Source organism: Ischnura elegans, chromosome 9 (assembly GCF_921293095.1).
Source record: "Ischnura elegans chromosome 9, ioIscEleg1.1, whole genome shotgun sequence".
Lineage (NCBI taxonomy): Eukaryota > Metazoa > Arthropoda > Insecta > Odonata > Coenagrionidae > Ischnura > Ischnura elegans.
The window spans coordinates 1,993,811-2,015,585 of NC_060254.1; the positions used below are offsets into that span (position 1 = coordinate 1,993,811).

Genomic DNA, 21,775 nt, shown 5'->3' on the forward strand with positions numbered 1-21,775 from the left:
AATCCCCCCCCCCTATCATTAGATAAGAAAATGTTTATTCAAGTATGTACCAAGAAAGGTAAAATAAGGACATCGTAAAAATTTTGCTACTGATAACTGAGCATCGGAATTTCCATCTTTCCATCCTAAAATGTTCCCAGACTTTTGCACACTTTCCCTGATCACTTAAAAGTTGACTTCTTTCCCAGATTTGTGTGGGCTCTGCAATAGCCATCACCATATTGGAGAAAAACAGACTAAACAGTGACTCTGGTTTTCAATTACGCTGCATCAATCAAACATCAAATCAAACATCAAATGAGAAGGACGAGGGAAAAATCAACCAATCAGGGGGCTCTTCCTACACCGACCTGAGCTATATAGGTAAGTCTGACCAAAAATTGTCAAGGCCTTCATTTCACTGAGGACGACGACTGCAGAGTCAGCAATTGAAATGAAACGTGTGGTTGGAAACTCTAGTGTGTCATCAACCCCACTCACCAGGAAAACCTCAAGACATTCACCAAGCATATGAACAATATTAAAAGCATGAAATTAAACAAAGAAGTATTTAATAAGAAAATAATGATCAACAATTCCTTTTTGTTATGTCAAACTTTTAAGAGCTTAAATCCAGTAAACCATTATATTTTTCAAGCTGATAAGGGTAGACATAATGGTATGGATAATCCACAAACTGCAAAAACTGTATCAAATGATTTATTATTATTTCTGGATTAAACTATTTGAGGCCATTCATCCTAACACAAAGGACGCAAAGCCATATATTAATAATAATTCCTAATCCACTCAAACTGTCACTTTATTCCTTTATATGTATATTAAAAACATTCATTGGATAATAATTCACTCAATTACCTCATTACCACATATGTAATTAAAATAAGTACATACATAATTACAACAGTGGTATAAACATAAACTTTATACTATAACTCATAGTGTGACTTAGTACCACTTCAAAGCTGGAATGACTAGGGCAATGTGCAAGCTGGATTTTTAAGCAATTAAATAATGCTTAATGGATGTGTAAAATCAATGGCTCAGGTTTTTAAAACCTACCTAAAAGACAAAAGAACCATGATTTCATTGTATAAAATGAAAAAAATCAAACTAGGAAAACATTAACCTTGTAAAATGTGCTTTAAACTGTCACACAGTAAACTGTGTAACATAGTGATAACGAAACACTATAACATAAATGCAACAAACATAACTACAAACTTTCTGGCAGTCAATAAGCCCAATACTGATTTACTGATCCCATGAGTGGTTTCAAACAGGAAAACAAGTGGATAACACGACCTTTGAGCGCAAACATTTAAGTGCACACGTTCTGGCCGCACGTTTACATAATGGCACATCCACAGGAAATGGGCAGCACACAGCACGTACACGTCTGATAGTGCAACTTCGGAGGAACTAAGTTGAGATCATCTTCATCGTCGTCATCTTCCTCCTCCTCATCTTCGCCCGATAGGTCAAGGCCCTCAATTGAGAATGTGTCCGTGAGCACCTGCCTGCCCATGGCTATGTTCCCCCCCTTCCCAGCAGACGACGACACTGGGAAGAAGTGGATCTCCTCTTCACTGGAAAGTAAAGAGAAGATGGCACTAAATTTATCATCATACAAATTGATAACTGTGCAAACATGGCACCATTTGGATTTATGTACCAAATTACAGCTGATGGCCAAACTCCATCAATAACTTCCGTTTTACAGACACAATTAGAAGCATAGATGATCGTCACCACTGGCCCACAATCCCCAGATCCACCACTTAATACTACAGAAGCAACACCCCCAAATTTGAGAAAATAAGAAAGGGAGACTGCCACAAGTTTGTGAATGGTGAACGCATTCAAATTTCTCGCTCAAGCCACAGGACACTATGAACACAAGCATGCTTCCTCTTGGCATTCAATGAATGTCTGGCAGCATAAGCCCTCCTCCCTCCCTGACGAGTACTCCTCAAAAGCAACAAAACAACATCAGAAGACAAAGATGTCATGGTAGTTCAAGTGGTGGACACATCTGGGGCATCTGGCAACTATTTTTGGGATTCCACCAAAGTGATGACCTAAAATGGTTGATGCATGTTATGTAACTACCTGAGGGGTGAACTTTCCACGGCGATTTCTATGATGACAAGGTTAGCCCAATTTTCTTCAATAAATACCACATTCACTCCCATCTTCCTTATTGCGCTATTTTGTGGGTAAATTTCAAGGGCTACTTTCAAGGCTTTTTCCAAGCAAAAAAAGCAATCAAAGACAGGGTCAGAGTGACTATTGGTAACTCTAGTCCAACCCATATTTAGAGATCTCAGAATACTTCCTCTTCCGTGAATTCAAGTTTTATAATGTACTATACATATTTACAAAGAATTATCCCTCACTTTTTCCCACAAATAGTAGTATTCATTGTCAAAGGTTAAAGAGTATCCATGTAAGCGGTAACAATTTGATTAACCCTTAAAGTGCAGGAATGTTTTTCTACGTTTTGCATGCTGACTGCTGCATTTACCCAACATTTATTACTAACTGGATATCTTGCACTTGGGTGCTTTCTCTCACCCTAAAGGCCCCTATTAGCCAAGGCAACCAGATGTGCCACAGAGGCTTCCACCGGTGGAGCATCTGGTTGCGCTGGGTTTACTCCGCTCAGGTCACTAGTGGTGCCACCAATATCGGTTCTAAAAATTACCCAGCACACAACAGTAGTTAAAATGGTGTTGTGTTGTGAGGACGCACTATTGCTAGCTCTTCCATAAAGAAGAGAAGGTGAAGGACTAGGAGGTTTTAAGACTGCACTAGAAGAATATCCCAAAGTTTTCTCCACTTAAGTGGAACAATCTAGAGAAAAATCTGTGGAATATTTTTATTGGTAGAATATTCTGCCATTTCTGTAGGAACAGAAAATCATGGTTTCGCCACTAGTGTCCCACTCTGTCCTAATGATGGCATGGCATTATCTATCCCACTCCTTCCTTCCCTATCCCTGGAGGCATCATCAGCCTTTCATCATGGTGGCCCCTCCTTTCCTTTTTTCCTTCTTCTGCCCCTCACCTCCTGAGGTGCATAAAAGTCACTCTCGCACCTAAGTGCATGCCCTCAGGAGTCAAACCTCAGCAGCTCACCTTGGGTACTCCTCTCCTCTGCTTAACTGGAACAGCATGCTATTTTATTGGGCCATGAGTCTGCAACACTGACTTTTTAGCCACAAAAAAATATTTTCATATCAGGGTACCATTTTTTAAGCATTATCATTCTTCAACTTAGTCTTTTTCACAAGGATACCAGTTCATGCCTTATTTTTAGAGCCCTTACTGTTAGGCTATCCACAAGAGGATCTGGATTCCATATCTGGACATGAGACCTCATTCAATGAAGATTACAACGATTTTTTGTACCTTTCAATTTTTTTAGCATCTACTTAGTGTTTGACACATGCACAGAAGTCATTATTTCATTCTCCAGCATGGATTTATTTCCCATATATCACCAATTAAATAAACAAGCAGTGGGAGAAATTTATGGATCCGGAACGTGACAAAAAACTCGGCCAAGTGGCATAGAATCCTTTATTTAAGGGACATTGGGTCTAAGGTTTAGAAAACGGTGCCTAAGGATAAGATTCAGTTGCGTTTCACAATAAATCCAACCTCAGGATCATTCTTTCCTTCACAAAAGATCTTATCCCAAGAGAAGAAAGGAGTGGGGTGCATAGGAGCATAAAGTGTGAATGCAACGCGCATGTTGGACAAACAAGGCGACAATTTCAAGAACGGGTGAAAGAACACCAAGCCTGCATGAGAAATAAAAAAAGACTACATCACAATTTGCGAAACATTTGTTAGAAAGCAGTCATCAAAGTGATTTAGTATTTGAAGTGCTTCACATTGAACCTAATGGACATAGATTAGATGCTTTGGAACCAGGGATGGTCGGATCGGATACCTCCGATCCAAATATCTGCGGATATTGCCTTCATCGGATACATAGGATCCAAAGTCGCGGAAGACATCAGATCTGGATCCGAAATTTTAAATAATAGCTCCAGTGAATGCAACAGAAGTGCTAAATCCACCTCACCATACTGAAGCATTTTCGGGTGAAACACAAGTTGGTATGTTGTGGCATTTTTTAGTGTTCCCCCCCCCCAAAATTTCTGGTACCCCTCCCCCCCAGAAATTCTTCGAACTTCCTCGAACTTCCTCCGAACTTATCCGCAGAACTTCTCCCGCCAAGAACTTTTCGCGCTAAGGTTTTTTCGCGCAAAGGATTTTTCACGCAAAACGCCTGTAGCAAAACCCTGTCTCGCAAAATCCTGTCTCCGGAAAATGCTGCCTCCGGAAAGCAGCATCCGAAAGCCAGCACCGAACCCAGCACCGAACCCAGCCTACCTGCAATCCAAGACTTATATAGGACTACTGCGGAGGAATACTTACTCCTTGGCAAGCAAGGGGAAATCGGTGCTAAGGCCTTAGTATTGTACTTGGAGTGAGAAGTTTTACCATTGTCCTATCACAACTCTCTCTCCCTCCAACACCTCACCCCAGTATCTCCCTCCCCTCCATGTGTTCCAATGAACTGATTCCTCTGATGTCTCCAACCCAGAAATTGAGGGGAAAATTCTGGGTGCTGTGCGGTTGTCTCAAAACCAGGGAAGGCTGATTTTGTGGAGCGGCCGTTCTATGCAGAGTGGCGCCGTAGTTGAATTCGCCTGCCTACCCCTCCACTCCCTGGAAGAATCCCTCCCCTCAAATCCTGGCTTTTCCTGAATAGGAGAGCCCTCTTTCTGATCGTGACCTGCTGGGAGTCACATGTCTTGTGAGGCATGAGATATTTAGAGCAATTTTCTGCTGGTATTTAGCTGGTAATGTTTCCTTTGGGATCATGAATTTACTATCATTGTTTTCTGTAATACTTCTGATTTTTTTAATACTCTACTTTGAATAGATATCGTACGGTAATAACTCGTAAATTGTTTTTGGCTACCTTTTTCTTGTGAGCTGTTTTTCTTGTTTGTGGAGTCTTTCCCTGATCCAGCATGTGACCGACTGTTGGAGTATTTCCCTTGTCTGGACTTACGTGAAAAATCAACCAGATTTTACGACGTAACGTCACATTTTGGTAGCAGAGTTTGTGGTTCGATTTCCTGTCCTCTCGTCGAGGTCTCCGAGTGCTGGACAATGGTGACATTTCTCCACTATTTCTCCACTTTTTGCAGTTTCTGGTTGTTTCTTCTCTTAAAAGTGAGTTATTTTATGTTCCATTAAGTGCTTTTTGGTTCGTGTGGGATTACGTGACTAGTGTTGCCGACTTTTCCTCGTGGTCATATGCCATTTGACATTAATGTTCGTAATGCTCGTAATGTTCTTGATAGTTTGGATAGCAGCTAGTTATTCTCGCACCCCTTTTGTCTTATTGGACTCTTCCAATAATGAGAGATAGTTTTATTTCTCGCTCTTTCTCTCTCTTTTTCTCGTTGTCGTCACTTCACTTTTCAAAATGCCTGGAGGTACTGACAACCCGTACGAAAAAACTTATTTAACCACGGGCGAGGATCGTAAGGCCAGGGGTACGGCTAATGTGTCCGTAGGAAGTGAAGTTTCTAATAATGAACGGGAATCTTCTTTAGAAGTGGTTCCACCTCGCCCAACGCACGAGGAAAGCAGTGATCTTCACGTCTCTCACGAAATGTCTGCTTCTCAGACATTGCCAGTTTCTGAAGGGTTAGTAATTGTCAAACAATTACTCAGTGATTTTCCGCCATTTGAAGTGTCAAACAGTGAGAATTGGTTTAATTTCATGTTAAAAGTTAATGAAATCGTTTCTTTGTCTTTGGTTCCTCTGTCAACGTTATTGTACCTTGTAGTATCTAAACTACCTGCCAGCTCTCGTCATTTTTGGTTGTCTATGTTAAACTTGAATCTCGCATGGTCTCAAATCACAGAAAAAGTTTGGGCTAGAATTGTTAGTGACAGAGAGTTTGATCCCTTGATCACTACGAAAGTTAAGAGATTTCAGTTCCCTCGCGAAACGCCCCACGATTTCGTGTGTTCTGTGCGTAATGCCACTCAGGTGCTGGGTTTGCAGTATTCCGAGTCTTCTATTGTACGACTCATTATTCAAGGGTTAAATCCTTTAACAAAATCTGCAATTATGTTCTCAAATCAGCCTAACACATTTGTAGAATTGGACTCTGTTATCACGCAGGCTTCTAAACATTTAATGGACTGTGCTGAATATTCCAACACTTTCCATCGTATCTCTAGGAACACGTCTTCTGTTGCCTCTTCCAGTGCGTCTAGGGAAGTTTCTTTTTCTATTAATTGTTCTTACTGTCATAAACCTGGCCACAAAGTGAACGAGTGTCGCAAAAGACGACGATTTACTCAGCCTGCCGTGAGTTTGATGAGTGTCCGTGACAAGTGTTCGACTCGATTGCCAATATTATCTATTAATCTTCATTCTATGCCATGCCAGGCTTTAATTGACACTGGGTGTTCAGTTTCACTGTGTGATGAAGATTTCTTTGCTTCTCTGAAATGTTGCCGGAGAAAGGTTATTCGTAAGAATGTTGACGTCGATTTAATCACTGTGTCGGGGCAGCCTTTTCATATTAATTCCGCTGTCTCACTCAAGGTTCAAATAGGCAAGTTTTCTTGGAACCACGTGTTTTATCTAGCTAAAATCCCATTTCCCGTGTTACTGGGTGTGGATTTCATTTGTAATTCAAAGATGATTATTCGTCCGGCGAACGTCAGTTTTGAAATTGCCCCGAATTATCTTTTTTCTTTTACGGACAATTACGAAGCATTTAAATCGGCGCCAGTTAGTAACTCGTCCGAATCACATGTTCTGTCGTCCACTGAAATCACGTTGTGTGATAAGTTGAAGGGCTTATTGTCAAAATTTCCTGATGTGATTTCTCAAGAATTGGGGGTAACATCTGTTATGACATACGAAATTGAACTGCTAGATTCAACTCCGATTCGATCCCATCCTTATTCGTTGTCACCTCCAAAGGCTAATTTAATGAAGAAGCACATCCAATCTTTACTTGATAAGAAAGTGATTGAGGTTTCCAATTCAAACTGGTGTTCGCCAGCTTTTCTTGTGCCTAAAAAGGATGGATCTGAAAGACTAGTGGTTGATTACCGTAAGTTAAACAAAGTTGTTAAATCAGACGGTTATCCAACACCTTCTGTTGAACATGCATTCCAATATCTTGCTGATGCAAAATATTTCACTGTTCTTGATCTCAATTCTGCCTTTCATCAAATACCATTATCTGAGAATTCTAAGAAATTAACTGCTTTTGTGACGCCGTTCGGAGTGTACCAGTATAATAGATTGCCATTTGGTTTTGTAAATTCTCCTCAAATATTTACTCGTCTCATTAATGAAGTATTGGGCGATTTGAAATATTCATGTGTCTATCCATATATTGATGACTTGTGTATCTATTCCAAGTCTGCTGAAGACCATGTATCTCATGTTAATGCTGTCCTCAACAAACTACGCAGTGCTGGTTTGACGGTGTGCGAGGACAAGGTTAAGCTTGGTGTGGAATCACTCACTTTTCTGGGCCATCTCATCACAAATGGAACCTTGCAAGTTGATCCTGAGAGAGTGAGACCAATTGAACAATTCCCAGTTCCCAGAAACGTGAAGGAAGTGGCCAGATTCATTGGACTTTGTGGGTTTTACTGCAAATTTATTCCAAGGTATTCTGAAATTTCTATGCCACTTAATCGCTTGAAACGTAAAAATGTTCCTTTTCAATGGACAGCCGTTGAAAATGAGGCTTTCTGCCAGTTGAAGAAAGCTCTCACCAATCCACCAGTATTATCTTTCCCTCGATTTGACGAGGAATTTCATTTATTTGTCGATGCCAGTAATTTGGCGGTTGGTGCCGTTCTGAATCACAAAGTAATTGGTGATTTTGTCCCTGTGGCTTTCGCTAGTAAGGCACTCTTGGAACATGAACGTAAATTTTCTTCTTATGAATTGGAGTGTCACGCAATTCATTTTGGAATTCAAAAATGCAGTGTTTACTTACAAGTAAAACCATTTCACTTGTACACTGATAATGGTGCCTTGACATGGCTTTTCTCTCATCCTAAGCAGTTGGGCAAATTAGGCAGGATGGTGCTTAAATTATCCTCTTATAAATTCACTGTGCATCATGTTCGAGGATCATCTAATTCTGTCGCAGATTGTCTTTCTCGCATTGAGCCATCCTCATCTACAAATAGTCATTTAGATGTGGAATCAAACACTCATAAGGAGTCAGCTGTTCCTTATTCTTGTGTGTTACATAAATTGCCTTTGTCATTTGTCGACATTCGAAAACACCAAGAAACTGATCTCGTTCTAAAGGATATTTTCAATCAGATTAATAATAATTCCTTGAACGACAAAAACTATTTTCTGAAGGGACAGCTATTATGTTATGGGAATTCTAAAATTAAGCGAGGAAGAGCTGTTTTGCCTACGGTCTTGAGGCCTATGATTTTTCAATATTTTCACTGCTCTAGTATGTCTGCTCACTTGGGCATGGCTAAAACTTATGATAAGATTAGCAGACACTTTTGGTGGAAGGACATGAAAAAAGAGGTTTATGACATGGTCAGAAAATGCCATCTGTGTCAGACTTGTAAACCCAGGAATGCTCCACCTCCTGGCATGCTATCGTCGCACAATCCTTCTGAAGTTTGGGAAAGACTTTATATTGATTTTGTGGGACCTTTACCTTTGACTAAAGGTGGACACCAATATGTACTTTCTCTTATTGATGGTTTTTCTAAATTCTGTTTTCTTGAGCCAGTTCGTAAGGCTACGGCTGGTTCGGTTGTTTCAATACTCACTCAAAGAGTATTCCCGAAATTTGGTTTCCCTAAATATTTGGTGTCTGATAATGCACAAGTTTTTAAATCTCATGCCGTTAAGGAGATGTGTTTGCAACTGGGGGTTAAGCAAATTTTTGTTTCTCTATACTATCCCTGTTCTAATCAGGTAGAGAGATTGCATAGAAATCTAAAATCTGCACTTGCTATTTTGTGCAATAATGCTCACCATATGTGGGACACTATGGTGGCTGACTTAAATTTTGCCCTGAACACTGCCTCACATGAGAGCAGTGGATTTTCTCCTGCCAAAATAATTTTCGGCAGAGAACTTAAGCATCCTTTAATTAATCAGTGGGACATTCCAAAATCTTTATTCGAGAATGATCTCAAAGTAAATGACAGGCAAGCCTGCCTGAATCATGTTATTGCTAATTTAAAAAAGGCCAGAAATAGGTATAAAGAATCCTATAATAAATCTCACTCCCAAATCACTTTCTGTGTGGGAGATCTTGTTCTCTGCAAAAACCATCCTGTCAGTTCTAAAGGTGAACAGAAAATGGCAATACTGGAACCTCTGTGGAACGGACCTTTCGTCCTTAAAAAGTATCTCTCTCCTGTAACAGTTATTCTGGAAGTTTCTCCTGGGAAAGAGAAAATTTGTCATGTTTCTCATTTAAAGGCATATCATGGTGGCATTGCTAATTCCAGTAATTAAAAGGAGAGAAATATCATTGATTTTTTTTTATTTTTCTCAATGAATGCTAATGTTTGCTTTCTCAAATACTATTTGATGCTTGATTTCGGTGTTGAATTTCTCTTGATTCCTAATAATATTGTTTTGAATAATGAATAATAAGTCTATTTCTATGCTTGTAATTGAAATTGTTCTGAAATATTGTATTGTACATGCTTATTCTCACTTTTAAATCACTCATGTTATTTAGTGTCGGTCTACCGTGGTTGTGAGATGGGGTAAGGTGGAGGATTATGGGTGCTTGGAGGGAGAGGACGGGAGAATAACTTGGGGATAAATCCCCGAGATGGCTCGTTTCCAGATAAGCTGTGGAGGTGGCCCCAGTTATTAAGATTCAATTGTGTTTTGTGTCACCTTTCCTCCACCAAGACTTTATGGACATTCTCACAATTCTTGACAGTGATAAGTGTCGTGATTTCGCAGTGTTCGATATTCTATCGATGGCTGAGTGATTGAATTGATCAGCTGATCTTAAGACTGCCTACTGTGTTTTAGTGTGGCTTTGGCGTTGAGTTGCGACCTTCATCGCCCGACAAGTATGAACTTTCATTTTGTCGCAAACAGCACGTAGCTTTTCAAGCTATTTCTATTGTTAATTGAAGAGTGAAATTTAGAGTGATTTCTTTTGTTGATGCAATTTGCAGTTCTCATTTTGTTAGCATCGCCTATGATTCTTTTTTGACTTGTTTAATTAATACTGAGAGATATATATACACATCTTGATTAAATTTAGTCAGTACTTGATCAATAGCTGACATGAATACCATATGCCTTGTAAATTGTTAATAATTATTGGAAAATCGAGGAATTTAGTGCAATCTATTGTTGTTTATGTAAATCTTGTTGAATTTTGGAGGATTCTTTATTTGATGATTAATTATGGACTGATAATATTTACAAACATGGAGGGTTTAAAGGGAGAATTAATAATGCCAAAGTATATCAATTAAGTGAGACACATATTATGCTGAATATTTTTGCTGCTATTTTGATAACTAATAATTATTTAGTGAATAACCGTATATTTGAATAACCTTGTATTTATTGTTTATATAAATTGGGATATATATTTTGTTGGTCGACCCTAACTTTCTCTTGGGTTGCAATATGAATTTTGGGTAGAAGTTAAAACCCATTTTTGTCAATCGTTGATTTTTGATAAGGTGGTTGAACCCAACTAATGGGACAACCCAGGGTTCTCATGAACCCAACTGCTTTACCAACCCAATCTTGCCCATTTACTAAGTGGTTGGTTATTGTATTGCTTTACTTGGTTTTAAAAACCACAAAATATCTCTGATGAGAGAAGGAACATTTGAGTTTGGTAAAGATATCCTGGTGTTATACCAAAAATAATCTTCCCAGTTCCTTCTAGTCGCTGATGATAATTATTTGTAATTTTGATTCACTGTACACCGAAACAAGCATCACATTATGACATATTGATTATTAATTTTATTTTCTTGCTATGTAATACTAAATAATTTACTTTATATCATTCAGCATTATTTCTTGTCTCACTCTTGTAATTATGTCATGTTACTCAAGAATTCTGTTGAATTCCAAACATCACTCTTGAAGTTATCATTTACAGAGTGATAAAATGTATGTTCTTGTTAAAACTATTTTTGAGTGATATTTCTTGAAAACTATTGTCTCAATCAATAAACTTTTTTTATATTCATTTCAATTCTAACCACTGAATAATGGTTTTTTGTAAAATTCATGGGGGGTTAAACAGTGGGGGTTCATCCAGTGAAAACCAGTGGACCTGTGATGCCTCGATAAGTTTTCCTGGCATTAATCAGTTCTTGGTGGACGTGTCTTTGTCCACAAGTTCAAGCAATTTTTGTGGTCATTTTCCCACAGAGGATGTGGCATTTTTTAGTGTTCCCCCCCCCCAAAATTTCTGGTACCCCTCCCCCCCAGAAATTCTTCGAACTTCCTCCGAACTTATCCGCAGAACTTCTCCCGCCAAGAACTTTTCGCGCTAAGGTTTTTTCGCGCAAAGGATTTTTCACGCAAAACGCCTGTAGCAAAACCCTGTCTCGCAAAATCCTGTCTCCGGAAAATGCTGCCTCCGGAAAGCAGCATCCGAAAGCCAGCACCGAACCCAGCACCGAACCCAGCCTACCTGCAATCCAAGACTTATATAGGACTACTGCGGAGGAATACTTACTCCTTGGCAAGCAAGGGGAAATCGGTGCTAAGGCCTTAGTATTGTACTTGGAGTGAGAAGTTTTACCATTGTCCTATCACAACTCTCTCTCCCTCCAACACCTCACCCCAGTATCTCCCTCCCCTCCATGTGTTCCAATGAACTGATTCCTCTGATGTCTCCAACCCAGAAATTGAGGGGAAAATTCTGGGTGCTGTGCGGTTGTCTCAAAACCAGGGAAGGCTGATTTTGTGGAGCGGCCGTTCTATGCAGAGTGGCGCCGTAGTTGAATTCGCCTGCCTACCCCTCCACTCCCTGGAAGAATCCCTCCCCTCAAATCCTGGCTTTTCCTGAATAGGAGAGCCCTCTTTCTGATCGTGACCTGCTGGGAGTCACATGTCTTGTGAGGCATGAGATATTTAGAGCAATTTTCTGCTGGTATTTAGCTGGTAATGTTTCCTTTGGGATCATGAATTTACTATCATTGTTTTCTGTAATACTTCTGATTTTTTGAATACTCTACTTTGAATGGATATCGTACGGTAATAACTCGTAAATTGTTTTTGGCTACCTTTTTCTTGTGAGCTGTTTTTCTTGTTTGTGGAGTCTTTCCCTGATCCAGCATGTGACCGACTGTTGGAGTATTTCCCTTGTCTGGACTTACGTGAAAAATCAACTAGATTTTACGACGTAACGTCACAATGTGATGAGAAAGTGACAAAATTCGAGGGAAACGTGCGTGAGGAAAATCTGAATTTGGTTGATGGCGGGTAGCCAGGAATTTCGTTAGGGGGGTCCAAAACCAGTGGGGAAAATTTTTAAACAACAGGGTACAGAGTGGAGGGTTTCAAACTAATTTTAACACCCTTCATAACCGAAAAAAAACTTTACTTTTCAAAGAAATCTATTGTAAATTCATGATTTTTCAATATTTTGTTTCCTTTTATGAAGGAAAGTCATTATGTTTTTATATTTTGGGGGGTCTGGACCCACCGGACTTCCCACTCTTGCTACGCTACTGGTCAGTGGTATATCCAAAGATTTTTCTAATTTTCATTTCCAAACCCAAGCATAACAGTTTAGGTCCTAAGCATGTAAAGATGTTTTTAAAAACAACTTGAAAGCCTACAAAATGATTTTTAACTTATAAAAATATAAAAATGTGTAAGAAAATCTAAAAAGCATTCCTTTGATTGTTTGTACCCAGAATGAACTTGATTAATTACTTGGCTTTTATAGCAGGAATTTGAAAATGCATTTGGATCCGAAAATATCCGATCCGAAAGATCCGGCTCCGAAAATCAAAGATCCGATCCGAATCCGAAAGAAATCTGGGATCCGTCCATCCCTATTTGGAACTGATGGAAATTAACAGCATATACGCTCCAATGACAACACTGTTAACGACTTTTTGTATGACTCGCACTCCCCTCTTTTACACCTCCCACTCCTAAATTCCTGGGCTAACACGACATGACGAGACCTTTCCTCGCCCTCTCTCTCACCTGAACCATCCCCCCTCCACCTGCCATGCCCTCCCTAAGGGAGCCTCCTCCCCCTAACCTCTTTCTACCTCACGACCAAGTTCTTTCCCCCTCCCTCTTCTCTGTTGACCGATCCGTTCAACCCCAATTACCTTCCTCCCTCCCCCTCCTAGCCTCGTATGAAAAGATGTAATGGACCTCTGTTGAGTTCACCTGATGATGACGTCTAACGTTGAAACCATGGTCGTGTAAATGTGTGAATAAATATATTCATGTGAAAGCACTGAGTTTCTTCTATTTCATTTTTCATAATGAATCGCTTTCACAGAGTTACGCCTCGAGCCATCAATTTCACCGCAGAGGGCGCTCTGGTTGAGAGGTTGTGGTACATCACTCATGTAGTTCCCCTAAATGCAACACAGCAAATTTGTTTGGCGAGAATTGCAACAGACTATTACGGCTATTGGAGTTTTTCCCACATTGATTGTGCTTGAAAAGAAGCCAGAGGAACTAGCTTTGAAACTTGCTCATGACCATAAGTCACAGGCTGTCTTCGTGGGTAACCATAAACAAAATAAAATTCAAGAGAGCTCACAGAGAAAAAAATAGTGCTGTTGTTTTCTGTAAAAATGGTGTGATTGCAGAGGAGTGAAAATTGAACAAATTGTCCAGGTAACTAGAATTTTTGTGCAGACGACATTTACAACATCAATGAAATGGGAGTGCATCACCAATTAACATCAAATGGCTCCCTTTGTTACTTTTATGTAAGACTAATGGGCTTCAAAAAAGCAAGGGATCACATCACTGGTTTGTGTTGTTCATACGTATCAGGATATTACAAAAAAAACTTTCCTGGTTATTCGGAAAAGTGCTAAGCCTCATTGCTTTAGCCCTTTAAAGTCCATAAGGATTGCAAATACACTTTCAGGCTAATATTCATGCGTAGATTCCAAAAACATTTAAATAAAAGTGGTATCTTTAATAGTCTCTGAGATATTGTTTGGGAAAAATATGCCCCTATGGACAATCTTAAAATTCCATGCACATGGTAATGTATGGCATGTCCATAAATTAATAAAAATAATAATTAAACAAATATAACAGAAATTTTTTTAATTTTTTCAGAGCAACCATCAGCGTCAATCATAATAAAATTTTAAAGTACATATATTGTTTCAACTACTATTATTGAGAAACATACTTTATTCATAAAAAAATAATAATAAACAACTATGTATGCCAAAAAATGCAAGATCCAACATGTAATTCTTTTTGTGTGACTGAAGTTCGACGAAAGGTGATAACAATGCGTACTGCTGTGAAACACAAATAAACCTGGTATATTCCACACATATTAGTTGTTCAGTTTTCAATTTCATTTTTTGCACGTCTTCATGATCAGCTATAGCTCCTCTCTTCACATTGGAATAGCTTCCGATAAGGAACCTTTCTAAGATTTACTTGTATTGGAGAGGCAAAGTGAACTTCTACTCACGATTCACGCATTCATATAGCTTTGTGCATAAATAGCATTATTTACAGCAATACCCAATGCATCAAAGAATATTCGCAAGTAAAAATTAGTGTGTTTTTGGGGATAAATTCAATGATGAGTTATCATGTGGTTCCAAGTTTTAGGGACTACTCTGATCCTGACATGCTAGTGCCGTAGATTGCCAATAATTGACAATATAACGTCTCATATGAGTTTTGAGATCATCAGGAAGGCTGAGCATTTTGAAAATAATAAAGAAATACTTGTAGTGCTTGAGTGTTGCAGAAGGGTTGTACTATGGAGGATAGTTGGGGTCAGTGGCGTCCAGTCAGTTTTGCATATGTAAATTTTCCCCAGTGGCAGTGTCTAGTAAATCTATCTAAACCAAGAGATAACACACGGCATGCAAAACATAAATGTAACAATTCTTGTACAACATAAGAAAAACAGTTGAATATTCCATATTTGCTTTGAGCCAGTGGTTCAAGAACAGAAAATCCTCTAGAAAGCCACTTTGTCGTGAACTACTTTAAGTATGTACATCAAAATGACCATAATCTAGAGGCTTATGAACAATTAAATCCAATCCAGTTTTTGCCAGATGGTGGCCATACTAAGGGTTCACCTCATGCATGCCATTCATTTGATTGGGTTCAAAGTGCTGCAGCAAGTACATATTGAAAAATACAGTACTAATGTCGGTCAGGTGCCTCATTTGCTTTGACTTCCATAACGTGTCGGCAGGTTCAATGTCACTCGAGTGGTTACGCTTTGGGATAGGTTGGGCAGGGTGTATGTATATGGAAAGTATCCATCATCACCACCATCCCCTCCCTCCCTACTTCAAAGGCCTATTTCCCTGAGAAATCATTGGCATATTTACTATTTTTTCTTTCATAAGGCCAAGCCACTTGTTGATTCAATTATCCAATGTCGACTTTTATGGCTGCAGAAGCGATTGAAGCACCCTTTCCTAAAAGAAATTAGTAGCACCGCTTCCACCATATATTAATTATTGATGTAGTGTTTCTTTCCATATCTAGTACTGTTTATAATGTGAAATGATAAATCTTAAAATTAGTGGCCATGCATCTAAAACTGGCTACTCCATAAAAGCCTACAATCACCACCATTTCATGGTGAACATCTGTTCCTACCAAAATGATCTTGATTTCCTACATTCCCACACAAAGAAGTTTGGCTCAGGCAAGGCAGACTCACCTCTCGTCCGTGTCCCACTCGACCAGTGGCTGGTTTTCCCTCTTCAACTGATGCAGGCTGCCGCTGTCCTTGTTGCCTGCCAGGCCAGATGACGGCCCATCCACGCTCCCTCCTGTGGCGCCCACCGCCATGGCACTCTTGCTAGGGATCGAGAGCCTTTGAATCGGGATAAGGCCTCTCCTTGACTCATGGTCCCGCAATCCTTTCACATGGATTTTCTTTGCTTGCTCGATTCTTCGTTCTTGACAGCCACATGCAATGAGTTGGGTGCAAAAAATTTAGCAAAACTGGATATGCATTGACATATTCATCACTTCCGTTCATTTATAAAGGTGCAAAACCACTGAATGACAGACTATGAATGGTGTGGAATCAATCCATTATTCAGTCAATCAAAGGATAAGGCGACTCCCCATAACCACTGAACCCAGAAAAATTAAATTTTCAGGACACAGTCCTGACATATGTGACACTCAATGATGGACAATACTGAACTACTTGCATGCGCAAGTATTGTTTCTTATACAATGACTATTTTATTAGTAGAAAAATTATCGTTACTAGGGCCTTTCTGATGAATAAACATACAGTGAATGAGTACAAATTTCAGAGAAAATTCAATCACCTTGACTGGTCAAAACGATTTGATTATTCTGTGGAATTTTCACACAATTTGTGCATTTCGGGTGACTCTGTGAAGTTATCATCGATGCTAGTCCCAGTACACTTAAATCCAACAATGAATGAATTCAATAAAACATTCTGTACTGCCCACTTCTTCAATAGCAAATTTTTTAATGCATTTCGACACATAGCATCATCATCATCACGTAGATTAATTACTAGCTTATCTAATTGACCTGAGGATGAGGCTATGCATCAAAACGCATATTAAATTTATGCCATTGAAAAAGTGAACATTACGGAAAGTTATACTTATTCTAGAGATGGGTCCATTCCTGTACCCGGTTCTTGGTTCTGCCAGTTCTTGGCCTGTGGAACCAGTTGAGAAGCGATTGCTTTAAGTTGGTACTTTGGATCCGGCTCCAAAAGGTTGCAAGGATTTGAATTTGGTGCTCAAAGCCAAAATGGTCTGCAGTGTATTGAAGGCCAAAAAGTGAAAAAAAAATTTAAAACGTACATATTACTTTCCGATTTCATGGCATCCACATTTTTTTCTTTTGAGAGTTGCTGACTAACACATGCATTTAAGGGTTCGTCAATTTGTTGCTCTCGCCAACATTGTAACATTTCTGTAGCCGTGGCCACTTTTAAACGGGCTAACTTTTTGCCTGCCCCATCCATGGCACAGTGCCATTCTTTCAACTTACCATTGGCACAGCCATTGGTCTCCATGCACGTCTTCAAAAAGTGGAATCATGCCATTGACGGCGCAGCACCCATTTCAATCCAGCCTGGCAATGGGCGGTCTACAGCATGAAATACACTCTATGCTACAAGGAGACCGCTTTCAGACACAACGACTTTTCAACAGCCTCTGTTCACGTCAAATTCAGGTATCTTTCAGATGAGAGGACTCTCTGCAACACCGTGTGCCGTGCCGTCGACAGCAGCCGGCAGAAAATCGTTTTGTGTGAAAGTGATCTTACGATTGAATGTACATACACAGTGATTCTTAGACAAACAAGCAAGAGCGTTCCGAGAACTTGTTTGTAAGTTGAAAAACCTTTACAAGGCATTGAAAAGTGATCCTGCAGAATGCAACACTGCATTACAATTTTGCGTTAGTTCACAGCCGCCCAGTTTATCCATGGTGTCGCTGTACGCTGCTGCGTGTTGAGCAGTTTATTGTTGAGGTCATAAGAACTGTGGCAGTGAAGCATGCGAATAAGTTGTCAATTAAAGTAACAATTCAAGCTACATCACAGAGTATACAATATATTTTGAAGTGACTCACAAGTTACAACAAATTAACGGATGATGTCGTCGGGAGTAGGGGGAGTTTCACTATTGATCCTGTGGCTGTGCAGTGTGTAAACTGTGCTCCGAGCATATCTTGTGTGGGCCTTCAAAATCAACATCGACCACTACTGTTTTCAGTGAATGCCTGCTCAGTACTGCAGGCAATATTTCTGCCAAAAAAAGAATAAATTAAGACCCATGATAGGGTAAAAATGTTGAATTTTTAAAATCAAAACCTGGAGTGCCTGACTTTTGTAATGTGACATACTGGTCGACCATGCATTCTTTAACAGCATGTTATTTTAACTTTTTTGCTTAGCAAATAAAATTATGGAGACGAATGTGGCATTACGTACATAATTATGTATTATCTTAGAGATTCGTAACGTAAGCCCAGACAGAGGGAACTGCGATCGTCTGTCACTAACTGGATGAGGGAAAGACTCCACAAAACAAGAATAATTAGCAGTCAGAGAAACATTAGTGACAAAATTACAAGTCATGTTCAAATAAAATGTATTCCAAAGTAGAAATGTTCAAAATCAAAAGTATTACAATTATCAACGATGATAACCAATGATCTCAAAACTAACCTTAAGCAATAAGAAAAACTAAGTACAGCGAAACCTCGGGTAGCGAACGCCTCTGATAACGAACAAAATTTCGGTGAGCGAACAGATGTGTAGCAGCCATGCTTGTATTCGGTGCTGTGCGATATCCCAAATGGATACAAAGTCATACAATGTCTACAATAGTAAGTCTACAAGTAATACAATGCAATACAATATGTACCTATAAAGCCTCTAACTTTCATATGACAGCGAGGCAATAGGAGCTAGGAACCAATTATTTCTATTTCCTTTACTTCTAATGGGAAAAATAGGAAACATTTCGGATAACGACTAGCTTTCTGCAACAGATTGTGGTCTTTATCCGAGGTTCTACTGTACAAAGCTGTGTTTGCCTGTCAGCACCATAAATGAGTTGAGAATCACTCTCACAAGTCGACCGATTTCACCGCAGCGAAAGCCCATAAGCAAGAGAGCGGCCGGAACAGGGCAGAGTGGATTATTATATCGTATTATTCTGACAAGGACTGTTTCTAGGCTTGGTGATGGAGAAGCTGCACTTGTTAAAATGTTAGGATTTGGGTAAGGTTAGGTAGTAACAATTTAACTACTTATTTGCAGATTTCATCAAAATATTCCCCAAATCAGTGTTAATTTTGCTCTGAATTTATATGATAAGTGATAGAATGACAAATTTTTCTGCATAGTTTTATGCCAACAATCCCATTATGAAGTCTTGGAAGCATATGAGTGCAAGGATTCCACAGGTATTTTGATGCCATTTATTAATCATGAAAATCATTTTTTTCTTGCATTTGTGTATAAAGTACAGTAAAACCTCTATGTAGTGAACCTCTTTACATCATACCACCCCTACCGTCCCGTCTGATTTACGTGTAAATTTATATGCAAACCTCTTTGTAGTGAACCTCTATATATCGTAAAACCTCCACTTATCATACCAAGGAGATACCCCCGAGATGGCCTAACTACCTCCGCAAATCGTACCGAGACAACAAGAGACCATTAATGCAGCCGCGATTACGTACATGGAATGACATTTTCAGCAATAAATGTTTCACTCTTTTTTTTCTTATGTACCTTATTATGCTGTAATTTTCACGTTAATCATTAGTTGTGGCCATTTTGTTCAATATGTCGAGCATACCCTAACAGTAAATAAGAAAAAGGTATCCAACTATACCAATCATTTTAAGTGACTGTTGAATTGAGAGAGATCAGATCATTTTATCTCGAATCATGGTAAAAATCATGCGATAGCGCTCGGTTTCTGTAATTATTAAATAATAAATATATGTTCCCTGATGCATGCATGTGGGTTTAACCACATAATATGATGTTTTTTAAAGACAGAAGTGCCTTTCATTTCCAAAGGATATGATAAAATGGTGCCTATCACTAAAACCTCTCTATAGTGAACCTCCATACATCAAATTGCCGAAATTTTGATCCCCTCCATTACGATGTAAAGAGGTTTTACTGTAGTAGGTAATCAAAAGCTAACAGCTTATGGTTGGGAAAAAAAATTTCAACCAAATGCTTGTCGTGATTTTTAAAAACATGGCTAATCATTAACCTATAAATGCCTAGCAGTACAATATGGTACCAGCTGGTAGTACAATGCAAAACGTAATTTTTTTGCCATCATTTATTTGGGTTTTAGAGAGTTTTACATTGATTAGAATATTTTAAACTATGTTTTACCAAAAAGTTTGCTTTTTTTAAAGCTGTAAAATTTGGAATATTCAATTGAAAATAAAAATATTTAATAAAATTCTCAAAAATTCTATATAATTCTCAAATTTTTAATTGTATTCCCAAATATTCAATTGAATTCACAAATTTTCAATTGAAAATCTCAATATTCAATAGAATTCACCCACAAGGTCTCTGCTTGAATTCACGACATGATTATCTCAAACCACCAATGAAGTCTAATGAAGTGATCACGTAAATTAAAACTACTATCATGACTTTTATGTATGTTAAATCCTTACTTCTCCTATAAAAAGATAGTGTGCATAGTGATGGCACCTGCCTAGGGAAGATAGCTAACGACAACAATGCCGATACCTTTATCCCATCATCCATGTTTTCATGCACATTGTTGACTGAATTGTGGTTAATTTTTTGCTGTTGAAGAAAACATTAATCAATATCAGTATTATTTAACCTGTGCTAAATCCCCAAAGTGTTGAGTTAGGTCATTCGTGTGTACCTTCAGTGATATAGTGAAAGCCTTTACGTGATTGTTGTGTTTTACAAGGGGAGACCACGTACCTCGCTCCGCCTTTTTCAATGCCGCATTTTTTATGGCCTTCGGAATGGTGAACACATCTCTGAACTAGTAGTAGTCAAGTAAAACTTGGGCTTCAGGAACTAATAAGTCAATGTTGGGGGATGAGATTAAAAAGCTGGTATCATCAGCATAAGTTAAATTACCAACATTACTGTTGTTCCCAATCCCTAACATGTCATTTATAAAAATTATAAATAATATTGGGCCAGCTACAGATCTCTGTGATACACTAGTTTTGATAGGTAAAGGATCATACATGTGTTTCTGTTTATCATGGGTTAAACAAACAATCTGGTATCTGTTGCTTAAGTAGGATAGAATCCAGTTTAAAGCCACATCCCTTATACCAAATGCATCGGATTTCTCAAGCAGCAGTTGATGGTAAACCATGTCAAAGGCTTTGGAGTAATCCAGGAACATTCCCAGAGTACATTTTTTCTCATCCATGGAGTTGATAATAAAGAGCATTGCATGGAAGAGGGCAAGAGAAGTAGATCGTGAAACCCCACTGGCTATTAGATAACAGTTTATGATCCTCCAAAAATGGAATTAAATGATTTAAAAAGATTTGCTCAAATATTTTGGAAAACTGCGAAAAATATATTATGTGGTTTCTGAGCAATGAATGTTTACCTTGCCCCCTGCACTCCGGAATTTGAATCCCACTACTGCCACTTCTGAGGAAACATCTCTAACTTTGACCCCTCATATCTTGAAAACTATGAGAGTGAGAGAGGAAATATTTCACATGGGTCATTAAATAGGCGTTAGTAGCTTGTGACAAAAATGTCATTAAAATCAGAGTCTGTGAGTGTCATTTTGAAAATTTTCTGGGTGATTTGACATGGAATGATCCAAATATATCATTGCATAGTGATAAATTCCTTAATTCCTATGTACAGATATTGAATTTTGCATTTTCCGTTTGAAAGTCAGAATAATTTATTTAAAAAACAAGTGGTAATGGATTATTGCACTTGCCTAAAC

The 21,775-nt window shown here is 38.8% G+C and overlaps 1 protein-coding gene across 3 annotated transcripts in view; it reads right to left on the reverse strand.

Moving 5' to 3' along the window:
- Positions 1 to 683: 683 nt before the first annotated feature.
- Positions 684 to 21,775, reverse strand: part of LOC124165281 (nucleolin-like) — a 93,053-nt gene continuing 71,961 nt past the window's right edge. For 2 of the 3 annotated variants that reach the window (XM_046542617.1, XM_046542616.1), the window contains 2 exons: positions 15,977 to 16,217; positions 684 to 1,589 (listed from right to left, as the gene is read on the reverse strand). In XM_046542617.1, the coding sequence (XP_046398573.1) occupies positions 1,349 to 1,589; positions 15,977 to 16,217 (482 nt within the window). In that variant the 3' untranslated portion in view covers positions 684 to 1,348. Of the gene's footprint in view, positions 1,590 to 15,976; positions 16,218 to 17,307; positions 17,701 to 21,775 lie in introns of those variants that run through there. The other variant, XM_046542618.1, reaches the window with a different exon arrangement.